The following is a 14,985-nucleotide window of genomic DNA, read 5'->3' as shown; positions in this document are numbered from 1 at the left end:
CCTTTGTTTATTCCTGACGTCAGCTGAGATTGGAATCGCTTTTCAACATTAGTACCAATTTTCTTGGTTTTACACTGTTCTCAACTTTGAGCTATACGTGTGATAATAACCCACATCATGATTTGGTGAGTGCACCTACCATTCTAACCTATAACCTTGAAGAAATTCACCTCACTCATGTCGGATTACTCTGCCCCTTATAGGCTGTCCACATCTATGTTCTCTGTCCTGAGGAAGACCCGCCGTGACGTTTGAACTGCACACACCTTGGGTTGAAATGTTGACGGTCCTTCAGATAATGTCCACCAGTTCCCTCGCCCCAATGCCAAACATTTCGTTGTTAGGGTTTTTGAGGAGAAACATGTGATACAGAATTGTGAAAGCACAGATTCTGATTGAATTATTGGGTATATGTGTGTCATTTTCATGTCTGTGTATTTCATTCTTCACTTATGATATCACGTTGTCTCGTTATTTCACTTGACTTACTTAAGTAACTTTCTGTTTATATTGATGAAGTTATTTTTGTGACAGGCATATATATAAATATATTTTTTCATAAAATGAAAAGTGAAGAGTACAAATATTTGAATAATTTGTTTTTCTTTTCTTGGTGTGTTCTTGTTGTTTGTCCCAAACAAAGTATGGATAAATAATTATTTTTTGACAATATTATTTAATGAGATATTAAGCAATTAATCTACCCAACAGTACCAACTGTAGATTTACCTATAAATGCCTAGGTGCTGAGGGACACGGGGTCACCCTATTACCACATATGGAGTCTCAAATTTACAGGCATACTACTGACAATCAAACACCAAAAGGGATAGTACGAATTCTTGCAAATAATGTAACAAGTGGCAATTGCTTGGGGAAGCCTTCCAACCCATCGTTTTTCACCCACTGTGCCCCCCACTACCCTCCAAAGCAAATCAGTACTGACCTGTTCCTCGTGGAAACAGTCTATCCCAAACCTTGGTCATCTCTGCCTCCTGCCCCGCAGCCCACCTCTTCACACCGCCCCTCCCCCATCTCATTGACCAGATACACCCCTGGCTGTCCTCGACCGAACAGCAGCCTGAGGGTTGAGAATATCAGCCAGCTGCAAGAGTGATGAAAACATCAAGGACAAGCAGTGTGAGGGACAAGAATGTCGCAGGACCGGCCATGTGAGAGACGAAAATAGGACATTATTTACAGTGTGCAGGATGGGATTATCACACGATCTGCACTGTGAGGGAGGGGAATATCGCATGCTCATCTGTGAGAGGGTGACAATGTCACAGGATCAACAGTGTGAGGGATGTGAGTACCGCAGGAACAGGTATCAGAAAAGGCAATATCACCCGGCCAGCAGTGGGAGGGATAACAATACCACTGGACCAGCTGTGTGACAGAAGAGTATATTACAGGACCAGCAGCGTGAGCGAGTATATATCACATGGCAAGGAAGGGGAGGACTAATACAGCCAACACAGTGAGGGTTTAGATTATCACACGGCCAACTCTGTCAAAAGTGTGAACACGGCCAGCTAAACTATAAGATTAGAATATTACTCTGCCAGCGAGGTGAGAGATAAGAATGAGGATTGATATTATCAAACAATTATCGTCCGATGTGCTTGCCTTTAGTGGAACCCTTTTACAGACATGCATACACCAAAGCCTTCCCTAGCACTGTGACTCACATCCGGCCTGTTAATGCAAAACAAATGTAAATCTTAAACAAAACACAAAAATCAGAAAGGCAGGTGCTCAACAGGTGTTTGTCTGGTGACGTTTAAAAAAAAAACAATCAGTGGAAAAACAACAATGCGATCAACAAAAGGGACAGTATAAAAGTATCAGCACAAAAAACAAGAAAAGGTACTAGTTCCTTATCCGTACCTTTGCTGCTTCCTTCCCTAATAAGGGGATGGGCCCTTTAACAATCGACTACATTGGCGTAGGGTATTTAAAATCATCACTAAGACAAATAATTCATAGTCTGCTAACAGTGTGGAATATTGTGGGCCCAAAAACAGAGTGGGTGTCCATGCTGAAAAGTTCAAACAGCCAGCAACATTCCACACAACTGCTGCTTAAAACAAAGGCTTTGTTTGTTGTGAAATATGTATTTACCAACAGTCTTTTCCTTCACATAAATTAAGAAAAGAATGCCACTTCAATTCAGTATATCGGGGAAACGTTGCGCTTAACTTCGGCTAAAATAAATGTTACCCCTTCTACAAACAAGGCATAGTCTGCAGCCAAGGTCTATTTAGATCTTCCTAGTTCAACTTTGTTTCAGTAGCGGTGTCATGTTCCATGAGCTGTGTAGCCGACGGTGGGAGGGAAAGTGAAAGCACACGACGAGCGCGCTGTGCCGCCGGTTTCTCTGCCGAAGGGAGACAGGAGGTGTCACGCGTGGACAGAAGATGTGCACGCCTACGGAGTGCACATCTCCTGTCCGCGCGGGCCACCTCCTGTCTCCCTTCAGGACAGAAAGCGGCAGCAATAGAGGCTCGTTAGCGAAGCAGCTGTGCTGCATTCGCTTGCGAGACCTAAAAATAGACTGGGCAACATTACAGAGTAATTTTGTAGTTGGAGTTCTTATTTCTACCAACTGGAATGTTTAATTTTACCAGAGTCATGTCAACTTACGCTGTACCTTCTCTATGAATGTGAAACACTAAGTGGTATTGCATTATCTTTGTGCAAGCTGAAGTAATGTGTCTGCATGTTAAAAATTACTACCCCTCCTCTTCTGCACTGCTTTAGTTAAAGGGAAAGGTATCCCTCAGCTGAATGTTAGCTGTGCCTGCATCTGCAAGGCAAAACCTTCCATACAGAACGATCTTACAACGGAGACTTCAGCTTCCCTGCTAATATTGTGCACAATTAACAAGAAATTATATTTCTGAGATTTTCAACAATGCTTAAACCGAAAGATCTGTTTCACACGATGTCCATCCACGGTTCTGACGGAGGGGATTCTCACCTGCTCCATAGAACTATAAAGAAAGGAAAGGTATAAAAACCTTCCCTCATTAGGGTGTGGAAGAGAGAGAGTCTGTTCGCAGGGAGGCAGTGCCTAGCGGGACACCTAACTAAACACCCTCTGGTCTACGGGCATGTGAGGGTATTACATGACCCAGCAGCAAGTAAAACATTAGAAGGCCGAAAAGCAAATAGGGGATTTTAGACTAAATGATTATGGACATGTAAAAGACATAGATTGGGTATACATTTTATTCACTGTATTCTATATGTTTTCATCACTGAGTTATTCATTATTATGGCGCGAATTCGTATGTGTATGATTTAAATATAATTAACTTGTAATAAATACTAATTATTATAAAATGTCTAGGTCTATGTGTGTAATATTTCAGGCGGAACAGGGTGAGACCCTGTAACAGCCAGAGACTGTCCGACAGGTCTGTCGATTCTAAACACCTCTTCACTCAAAGGAACAACTCAAATGACAATGGTGGGAAATATCTGTCTCTTTTCCTTTTCTTCACAAAGGCAGTGGTCATCTTCGGATGCTATGGAAATCCACCGGATGTGACCCCATAAAATGCGGTGTCCTCACAACAGGTTGTGCTTGGTGGTTTATGGAGTGAGGCTGCTTTCGTCTGTGAATGAATAGAAACCTGCTTTGCGTAGAGCCCTTTAGATAAAAGTGCTCATTATAAAACGTTGGCATATTGTTATGTTAGTCACATTTGTATACCGACAACCACAATTGCAACAGCATTTTAGTGCATTTTCTATCTGGGTGCACTTTTTTGAGGATCTAGTAACAACGGATCATTTCTGGAGTTTGGTTATTACTGTTGGTTTTCAGTGGTTATAAATACTAAATTATTCTCTCCACCTTTTTTAAATCTGTGATTTTTTTGTTTACTATTAGTGCCTTTTCCTCAAGATATGCAACACAAATTCTTCTCACTAATGCAGGTGGTGGGAGTTAGATTCCAATGAAAGCATTACAGAACTTGTAGCAACCCCACCCGCAAGGTAAGATGAGGGGGCGACCATCCCGCTATGTAGTCCAAGATGCAGTCAAAGTTTGGGACGAGGACTTTTTATCCACAAGTCTAAGTTCCACAGTGAATAAATGACTCTGTTTCTATTTTTCTGCGGTTCAGATCTCCTACTAGCTCCGGGCTTGCCTTGAAACTGGTGGAAAGTGATTGACTGTGCTGAATCTCTTGTCCAAATCTCTAATGTTACCACATGTCATGTAGGTTCTTATCCAGTCTTCATTCTAATTGCATTCTGGTACTTGCAGTGCTGCATTTATAGTTGAGAAGCAAAATAAGGAGCAACATGCAAAGTTAAAACTAGGGTAAATAACAGGCTCATTGTTGAGGCAACTTGAGAGCTCTACATCTTAAATTTCCTCTTCTAAGTCTTTGTCAGCTAAAACAGGTTTGGACTCACTGATTCGTGATAGGTCCATCAGGCAGTGATGAACACGGTAGTGTGACGTCAAGGTGATGGAAAGATATTGGACAGGAAATCAGATTTAAATGCGTACTCGAATAGATATGGCCACCACTGGGGGATAGAGCCAGGTGGGTGCCCATGGGAAACAGGGACTGCCTAGAGTGATGGGACCCTGGCTGTATTAGGATCAAAAGAAGCCTTTAAAATTTGTTATATTTGCCCAAAACTGCATTGATCAGGTAAGTATGTATTGGTAAACATTAAGAATTTGCTACCCCTTATTATAATCGAAGTTTCAGTTGTCCTCCACCTGCATACATTTCTCGCAGTGGTCTGCTCTCCTGCTTTATACCACTAACAATACTGAACGTAAAACCAAAAATTATCCTTTTCATTGTTACTTTCATATATTTTTCCGATCATACACATTTTCTTGCTAAGTTGTAAAAGATTAGCTTTGTTACTTTCCTAGCACCATGACAATGATTTTGTATGTTCTCCTTACTTACTCCAGCGACACTCCAACAATTCAAGGGGTGATTCTTCTGTGGATTTCGTGCTGTGAACTTCATGTAGACTCACCAATGACTATCAGTCTGGTTCTAAAATACACACTGCGATTGCAGTTTTTAACCAAGAAACATTTCTACAAATGCATATCTGGCCTACGACTACTGTAATTCTATGACTGAGACCCCCACCGTCTTCTTGATCTCCAACAGAGCCTGCTATGCCACTGCTGGGACACACATAGTGCTCAGTACAGCTATGTCCAGTTCTGCCAAGGCACCCTAACCCTGGTTTGTAGCATCTTTGCTATTGAATTTCTGGGAACCATATGCAGATCTGCTTATGCACATCATACTCCTGCAGCAAGTGCTGTTTTAGTATTTGAACTCAGAAAAACTCAATCATTACTTACAGTACTACTATTTCAATACTGAGAACAATACTCAATTCTGCAAATGCTTCTCTGTTATACCCTACAATACCCATATTCAAGAGGGTTCCAGATGGCTCTTCCAAGGCACCTTAGTACTAATGTGTCAGACTCTCTGTTTTTCCAATACTGAGACCAACACAAGGGTCTACAGATACACCTCAACCACAGCCAACGGTATCACCCTACTCTGTAAGTATAGTTTACGAGAACTGGCTATGTACTTAAATCACGTAGAGCTAGTTCTAATAAACTACAATGTATATGCTTGTACTCACTGGCACAAACTTCTAATGACAAGATGGACATTACAGGCCCCCAAAGTTCTGCAGACTAGAAAACCTGGACAGCATCAATAATCGAACATCCTTGGAGGAAAAATGACACTTTTGCACATAGTAAAGTGAGTGGACTAAGGCGGACACACATTTGGAGCCTCCTCTGACTGTTCTTTGGGAGGTCGCAGGGAGGGTCAGAGAACGGACCTTCCTGTCGTTGGCCCCTTGCTCCATTTAAAATGCTGTCCATCTTTGCCACAAAATAGGCACTGCATGTGTGCCAGATTCTACACTGATAGCATTTAATCAGAGGTGGATGATCGAGTCTGTTAAATCCTCCATGAGGGTGTTTGGAGTGTTTAACGGCAGCCGCCCTCGTTAGGAGCATTTGTGTCCTCCTCACCAACAGAAAAACACAGAAGGCCAGGTGAAGCTCAGCTTTGCATGTGTATTCTGGACTCTCCTCTGTGTCTTTGAGGTATACCTTTTAAGACAAGGTCCAATAATATCGTGTGGATCCTTCAGAAAGAAACTTCATATGTTGATAAACAAATCTTTTCAGGTACAGGATCCTCAGAATGGCACAGGGCATAAGGTGGAACCTTATGTATTTATAACCCCAAAAAAATTTGAAGGGAAGTGTAACACTGGATTAACAGGTGTAGTGTTAGGGTGGGAGGATGGGGTACAGTCAGTCTCCTCTTAAAAATGTAACGTTTAGAATGGCATACTTGTCCTTTCTTTACTTAGGTTCGACTGCTATTTACTTCTGAAACCACAACATACATTTCCCACATCACACTCGTTGTATCCCAAAGTGCATTTGGCAGTACATACCCTTGTGGAGACAGTTTATCCAGCCAGCCAGTTTTACTCCTCTTTGAAGATGATCCGTAGTAGCACGCATAAGGGGTTATGGAGGTGTCGTCTTGGGTGAACAAGCTCTGGTTTTCAGGTGGCTGATCTAGTCCATCTGAGAGTGAAGCGTAACTTAGCAATGTCACCTGTTGCATCTTATCACGGGGGAAAGAGTGGCTCTTGAAGGGCTCGGTGCTTTTCACCCTCAGGCTGTGGGCGCACTCTGCCACGGTGGAGTATTCAGACTCTGACGAAGGCCCCTCACTGGGCGCTGGCGTGAATTCCTGGGGCGCCATTTCATAGCGTTCTTCGAGGTTAGGGGTCACCCGTTTCCTGCGGTAAAGGAGAAATAAGAATCCGAAGTTAGACTTTAACCCAGCGCTAACGTTCATGTCAGTGTTGCTTCATGCCACTTTTGCTGGAGTGTCCCAGTGCTTCAAAGCGCTGAAGAGGGACAGAGGAAGTGAGATTTACAATAACAAAATAGTAGAACAACAACTGAACTTATATGACTCAGAATTATCTCACGAGCCTTTTCCAAGAGATTTCGACAGTTTCAGACCTAATAATAACCTACAAGTTGGGTACCACTTTTACCACACACATGGGAGAAAGGCTGATGCTGACATGCCAGTGATTTAACTTGTGATGTATGTTGGAAAAATGGAGTTGAAGTCAAGTTATGGTTCTGATTTCCAGTCGAAAAACACTGAGCCTATGTGGCTATATGCAAACCATAACTAACACCCCAACATGTACTGTCGTTTTTTCTATTTAGAAGCGGAGTCGCCGTTGCATGCTTGGGGGGGCTTAGATTAGCCCTTTCCTAGGAAGGCATGGACGTGATCTGTGGTGCCCAGGACGAGCAAAGACCCCAAGCCTCACTCATTGTGAGTGAGACTCACACCATTGAGGTCACCCACAATAGGTTTATTTAATGGCTGGTGAGAATGGCTCGAACCCGGGCACCTAAAACAAGTCTTTGGCAAGCTCAGCGGTGCGCAGAGCACTCCATGGGAGCTGAAAGACATCAGGGGGCAATTCCACCACAATAAAACCCTTTCACAGACCACTTCAGTTCATGTAAAAGCTGATTTAATGTTGTTACACTATATTTGAAAACCGAGATTCTAATTTAGTCAATGTAGGAGTTTTTTCTCCATTTTACAGATTTTTTTATTTTTTGTTTTATATTTCACCAGTCACTTCTCATATTATCAATGATATCACATTTTCTGTGAAATCACTTCCTGTGAGGTAATCAAAGATGCTAATTAGTCCAAACTCCTATGACTTCTTAAACCCGGTGAGCTCTGAATGACAGGTAGGAACATGAAGCTGTGAATTAATCCATTCATCATTTTGGTGATTTGATGTTCTCTGTACTTAGCTCCCCGCCTCTAAACACCATTTTTAAAGAAAATAAGGGGCAGTTGCCTAAGGAGCGACGAGTCACTGGAGAGTATGGCAATTATTCGTGGTTTTCATTTCTGTGTTTTTTTGCTGATGCTTTGCTGTGCGAGGGAAATAACGTAAACAATGTAGAAGGCCCAAACAAAAACACACACATCAGTTGAGTATTACAGGCTAGTAACATGGGAAACTGAGCAAGGGCAGACAAAAATGGAGTCAAGTAAAAATATCCTTTATGCAACTTGCACACCCAAAGATTCTCAAGCAACACAGCAGGTCTTCGGGAATTTCTGGGGCCAGTGCCCCTGGGGTAGGTGATCCAGCCAGGCACCAATATAGATTGAATTATTTTCAATAAGGTGTTTTTTACCTATAATTATTAGACATTTGGAATCTTTTTGTAGCACCGTCCTAGATTCATATTATTCAAAGGCCGAATACCCATAACTTCCCCAGCCACTGAGATGCAATTTAGAAATTGCTGGCGTAAGATCATGACCCTGGTTATACCTGCGGTATTTCCATCTCTTTTTGCTTTTCTTCCATTTGGTAGAGTTACGCATAATTAATTGTTTTATTTTTGCCCCGATCCACAGATATTGTAAGAAACTGCGTTACTGGTTGAGGTGGTAAAACCCTACTCAAGCACCAACTGCAATTCTTGACAGGGTGAAATCACAAGCAAACACCAAATTCGTCTGTGCTCGACCCTCAGGTTGCTAGCCACAGAGCAGTCAGACTTAACTTTCAGGCAGCATGTTAAGTATGTGTGCAACACTTCGAGCTGTAATAACATGAAAATACGACTTAAGAAAAATCCCACATCAATATAGAACAGAGTAGATTATAATACATAGAACAAGACCAAAACAACAAAAATGCAATCATTAGAACCAGAGATATGCAATTTTAAATATTTAAGTGAAAATGGTGCAACAAAGCGCCAACTGTGGTCATCTGGTCGCACTTGACAAGGACAATGTCACAAGTTAAGGCCGACTGCAATGGAGTGCAGGTTAGCTACAGGAACACACTTAGGCCAGCTGAACACAGTACTTTAATCCTGGGGTTGCGCAGAGATGCAGAGTCCCGTGTCGAGTATGGGCATGCAGCAGAGGTCATGTGAAGTCCGGTCGAGGAGATTAATAGTGCAGCAGTGGTTCTGGGAGCTGGGAAGTGTGAGGCAATATCCTGGAGTGAAGATGAGTCGCATATGGGAGGCTCATGGGATCTGCAAAGTGCCATTCTTTGTCCTTGTGTGGAGATGTGTCTGCTGCAAAGGATTAGATGGGCGATGCAAAGTCCTTCTATCAGCGAAGTCCATGCAGCAGAGACAATGCTGCGGTTCAGAAGGCGGTGCGTCGAGCAGCAAAGGTGATGCACCACACCGAGGAAGAGATGCATCGGTTCTGCTGGATCCCTAGATGAGCTGGCAGAGCACCTTCAGTTCCACTTCCTAGGGTCCCGGACAAGGATCACGCAACATGGGGGCAGGACTCACAGATGGCAGAGTACAGGTCCTGGGGCCTGTTATGTCCCTGAGGCTTCTGATCAGGAGGTGAGCCAACCAGCCCTTTAAGTCACTTTGGAAGTCCTGGGTTTGGAGTTTCAGATCCGTCCTTATCACCCAGGAAAGAGGGCAGCAGGTCAGTACAGTAGGGCAGCAGTCCTTCCGGGCAGCAGTCCAAAAGAATTGCAGTCCTTTCAGCAGCACAGCAGTCAACAGGTCCAGAAGTGTACTGAAGAGCTTTGGCTAATATTTTTACCTCTGGCCCACTTTGAAGTGGGAAAGACTTCAGAGATTTCCAAACCCCAGGGGCACTTGCAATTTTCTGCCTACCTGCCCTGACCTAAGATTGTCTGAGGTCAAAATAGACAAGGGTCCAACCCTTTGTGAGAGTGCCCAAACAGGGCCTTTGTGATGTGTAAGTGGGGTAGGTGGCAGCTCCCCCCCCCCTTGTTAACTCAGAGTGTCCCATCCTGCCAACATCTATCTTCTCCTTGCCTCACTGTCTGGCAGCAATACACAAAGACCAACTCCCAGGAACACCTAGTCATGTGACCCAGAATCAGGCCGCAGGCACTAAAGGGTTAGGACAAGAAAAGGCCAACCTTCTAAAAGTGTCATTTTACTAACTGTCATTAACAATCCGGCTTTAGAATTAAAAAGCGCTTTTAATTACAATTCATTAAACACCAAACTGGACCTGTGCATCTGCTCTCAATTGAACATTATCAATTATTAAATATAGTATGGTAACCCAATATTATTCTATGGGAGAGGTAGGCCTTATAGTGCTGAAAAACAAACGTAAAAGTTTTCACTACCAGGACACGTAAAACTTAAAAGCACATGTCCAACTTTTTAAATACACTGCACCCTGCCCTGTGGGATGATCAGGGCTTAGCCAAGTGGTGACAGATATGTATTACAAAGAACGTTTGGGTCAAAATGGCAGTTTAAAACTGCACAAACGCGCTGTAATGGCAGGCCGGAGACACGTTTAAAGGTCTAATTAAGTAGGTGGCACAGTCAGTACTGAAGGTTCACTAATAGCATTTCGTTTATGGGTCCTGGGCACATGTACTACCACCTTTCTAGGGACTTAAAAGTAAATTACACATTCCAAGTGGGTGTAAGCCAATTCCACCATCTTCAGAGATTGAGTACGAGCACTTTAGCACTGGTTAGCTTAGCAGTAGTGAAGGGCACAAAGTCCTAAGACCAACAAAAATGAATGCAGCAAAAAAGTGAAGAGTAAAGCAAAATGGCTCAGGGTGATCCTGCGGAGAGGACCAGGTCAAACAGGTATAACATGATTATGTGAGTACCTCTGCATGTGTTTTCAATCTCATGAATGTATGTGTGCTTCCTTCTTGGTCCTTTTTGATCCCATTACATGATTTGCCTCTTTTTGTCCCTTATTTGCTTACTTCCTCAGATGTCAGAATCTTTGCTCTAACCTTCTGAGAAAGGTGCTCCTATTTTAGAGCATTTGTAGGTCTAGCATTCTCTTTGATTTTACAAAAAGTATATGTGTAATTTGCATAATTCTATATACAGCCCTCTTCATCCACTGGTTGGCTATTGTGTCAGTCGCTTTTCTTTTCACCCACCACAAAACACTTCATGGGAAAATAGGTGAGCTCTCTTCAGCCATTATCACTTCAGCCATTATTTAACTTCATAGGAATGAGAGCAATCATCCATTTTATAAGGAACACAAGTCACACAACAAAATAGTTCCCTTAAGTGCCAGGGACTCCAAAAGCAAGATATGGTTTTTGAGTCCAAATATATTTTTGCTTTTAGTCCTTTTTTTAAATATATATTGATAAGGACTCGGCAGCTTTCACAACAAGAAAGCTGTGCAAAAACGATAACAAAACAAGCATTGATAAAGCCAAAATGCTGCATCCTACGCTAGACCTATTGACTTTGTTAGACTAACTGTAACATCTTTTCGCTTTCTCTATAGACTTTCATAGCATCCTCTTTTCCTGATTATGACCCAGTTATCAAAGTCGTTGATTACCAACATGTGAACTGTGCTTAAAATATTCATCTCAGTTTTAATGTCCTATTTTAAGGATTGTAACCTGGAGGAGGTTTCTCTGCAGTCCTTTGTTTTTCCTTTTCTTTGTTCACGCTCATTCAATGGTGAGTCACTCCAACACGGAGTACATTTTTCCCTATTGTTCAGCCTGAATTAACCGGGATTATCATAATGTAAAAATTATTCAAAAAGTTGATATTAATAAAGATACATTCAAGTATAAAAATTAAAATTGTATCTTTATTGACGAATTTGCTAGTTGTGAACTCAATGTCAACCCAACTTCGAAACACATAGTTAAGCAGGCCCTGAGACACAGGCAGGAGGTCACTGATCGACAGATCACAAGTGGGTTGTTACGTATCCAGCAAACGTGCAAACATGAAATCCCAGATCAATTTCAAATATAGGCTCAGCGACACCACAATGGTCCAAGGAGATTGGTCCCAACAAAGCACACATGGCCAGAGGAGTGTGTGTGTGTTCCCAAAACACTATAAAGTCAGATACCACATGAAATTAGGAAGACTTACCCAACCAAGACATAGCATGCACGATACATGCAGTGATCATGCGCTCCTCATGCCGAACATCAGTACATGTACCCAATTGCTGCATTGTGTGAATGCAAGGACAAGTCCCACGAGATTCCTAAAAACATCCCTTCATTTATGGCTTTAAAGACAGAGGTACACATTCCTTATCAAAACAAGCATTTGCAATGCAATAGGTCTCACATTTACTCGAGACCTATGACATTGCAAATCGTTGGCATCATTACAACTGGGGAGGGATTGCGTACTGAGGAGGGGGAGAAGACACAGACAACGGGAGGGAGGGCAGGTGGGGGGAGAAGGTACAGACAACAGGAGTATGGGGGAAGAAGGCACAGACAACGGGAGGGAGGGGGGGAGTAAAGAAGACACAAAAGCATGCTGTGCCTACAGTAGGAGAACCTCATAAATGAAAATAGTGCTTACAGTCCAAATAACACGAACCATGTAACAACCAAGGTAAAGGGGCCAGTCGCCATGGGAGGTGACAGATGAAGAGGAGGCAGTACCAAGGAGGGAATAACAAGCCTATTGATGATTCAGAAGCCAGCATTTAGGACAGGCAATGACACAAGCCATTGGCAAATATGGGCGGAGAGTGGGCGGTGCTTCTAAACACCTACTCCTCTACAAAAAGTCTCACAGAGCAGCACCTGCGCGCTGGCTTTAGGCTCAACCTAATAATGGATCGCTGGAAACATTTGATTACATTCAAGGAACTGTATAAAAGTCTGTGTTCTAGCAATTATAAATTGAGACAGTCCTCAGACCCTATGCCTGACACATGCACTGTGTAATTAAACGAACTGCTCCTGTTTTGCTAAATGCTGTCTGTCTCTTATTTTTTTCCAAGGTATTTCATGTTCAAGCAACAATTATAATACTCTTGTTTTGCTAATTGTTATTTGATGTTGTAACAATCACTGCTCTGCTTGTGTTTTTTTTTTACCTTTTAATATTACAGCACTTGGGAACCATTGATCTTATGCAACTTATTTCCCTTGGTTTGCTGGTTAATGCTTAAGTTGCCCTAGTTATTATTTGCAGATTATGTGCATTTCTTTACTTAGCTGTTATGAATACAAGATGTTGGATTTACAGCTTTTTTCAGAAACAAAGATGTTTATGCACATAGGATTCCTTAAAGAAGCAATTAAAATGCTGCCCATTTGTCAAAAGTGTTTAATATGCAATATTTTGCTGTGTATGCCTTGTAGATCCTCATTCGAAATTCAAACCCTCTTCTTTGAGGGCACAGTGTAGCTCTGATAATGAGGTCTTTTCGATTTAGAAACCCTACTACCGGCTTTCATATTATAATCCAAAACATTTCCAAACCATTACTAAACATGTCCCCTCAGACATATTGGCTTTGGCAGTGACTGTTCTCAAATATACGCCTCATACTGTTTTAGCGGTTTTTGTCTAGCTTGGCACAAAATGGGCTCTTAACGAAAAGGTACTTGAAATAAGGCTGTGCACATGATTGGGATTCACATGCATACAAAATAAACATTTGTCTTTTAAAAAATGTATTTTATCTGCAAATGTTTTCCTATATTCTATGGATGATTTTGTAATGGTCTGCAGATGATAAATCTACACTTATTGAAAGCGGAAAATTGGCGCAAAAACATACTACATGATTTAGACTGCGCCCAGTACATTTACCTACCTATGGGGGTCTGTCTGGAAACATTCATATGCGCATTCTCTTGCCTACTCATCTGAGTTTTGGCTCTCACAACATTATTTAATGTTAGGTGTCTAAGCACAGCATACCAGAGAAAAAAACACACCCGGAAAATACCAAACCTAACAAAAGGATTTAAAGTAAATCCGATCTCTATACCAACACCTTCCGACTAGTTTTAATACCTTAAATTGAAAATTTTAACTATAAATACATGATGTTATTGAGAATAATACTGGCATTGAACCTTTAGCTTGATGTTCCCAATTTTCCATAAACATGGAGAGTGAAGCACTAGGACATGAAACAATTATTTACTCAGGAATAGACAAAGCCAAGATGGAAGCTGCGTGCAGATCACAGCTTTTCTACCACACCCCAGCTCTCCATTTTTCAAGGTGGCAACACACAATACAACTGCAATGTTTTATTGAATACAATAAATAATCAAAACAGAGAGCTGGTTAGAGCGGTTCCTCTAATCTCACTTCGGCTAAACAGCTGAAAAACACAATGCGTAAACAAACGGTAGCTAAGCGGTCCTTTAAAGTAATTTTGACACTCTGCTGTGCAAGAAAACAATGACACAGTTCCATCAGCGACGCAACTTGTAACAAAAATATCCAGGACAGTGTTCAGACTAAGTAATTCTTAAAAAGCCTGAAAGGGAAGAAGGGGGCGTGGTTTTGTGGTTATTACACTCGAATCAGTTACTAGAAACGGTTCCCCATTGGATACCACTTTTGAACATCCTTGTCTTCATCCGGTGACCCAGTTATTCATCTGTGACGTTGCTTCACAAGGGAAATGGTAGCAAACTCTGTCATTCAACCACGTTGCGTAATAGTATGCTGCAAAGGTCACTGTGGAAACAATTGTCTTGGTAACACCGTTTTGCCAACAAGGTTTTTATTCCTGGAAATTTTATTTATTCTCAACTTTGCTGCAAGAAATCTCAAGTTTCTTTGTCCCTAAAGTTAAGCAACAAAACAATTCAATTCATGAGAAATGTTTCAAAATCGTAAATGTAACATAATAGAAAATGTCTACAGATTCTGTACCAGAGGCATGCACTTCCTGTGCAGAGTTAGAGCCGTAGAATAAAGTCAAATCACAATCATTTCAAGGCGCAACACTGCAAAGCTGTGTCTGTGGCAGGATTCCAGGATAACACTAGAGAAGGTCACGCACTTTGTTTTCCAGTTGGCCCCAAATGTGGAAATGCATGTATAGTAACGTTCCACATTGCTCA

At 41.9% G+C, this 14,985-nt stretch overlaps 1 protein-coding gene across 1 annotated transcript in view; it reads right to left on the bottom strand.

Moving 5' to 3' along the window:
• Positions 1–14,985, bottom strand: part of ARAP2 (ArfGAP with RhoGAP domain, ankyrin repeat and PH domain 2) — a 1,270,949-nt gene that overhangs the window by 1,032,527 nt on the left and 223,437 nt on the right. The window contains exon 6 of the mRNA XM_086964430.1: positions 6,496–6,849. Coding sequence (XP_086820556.1) covers positions 6,496–6,849 — 354 coding nt within the window. The remainder of the gene's footprint in view (positions 1–6,495; positions 6,850–14,985) is intronic.

Source organism: Lissotriton vulgaris, chromosome 3_2 (assembly GCF_964263255.1).
Source record: "Lissotriton vulgaris chromosome 3_2, aLisVul1.2, whole genome shotgun sequence".
Lineage (NCBI taxonomy): Eukaryota > Metazoa > Chordata > Amphibia > Caudata > Salamandridae > Lissotriton > Lissotriton vulgaris.
The sequence above is the reverse complement of the archived record's forward strand: the minus strand, read 5'-3'. Positions and strand labels throughout refer to the sequence as shown.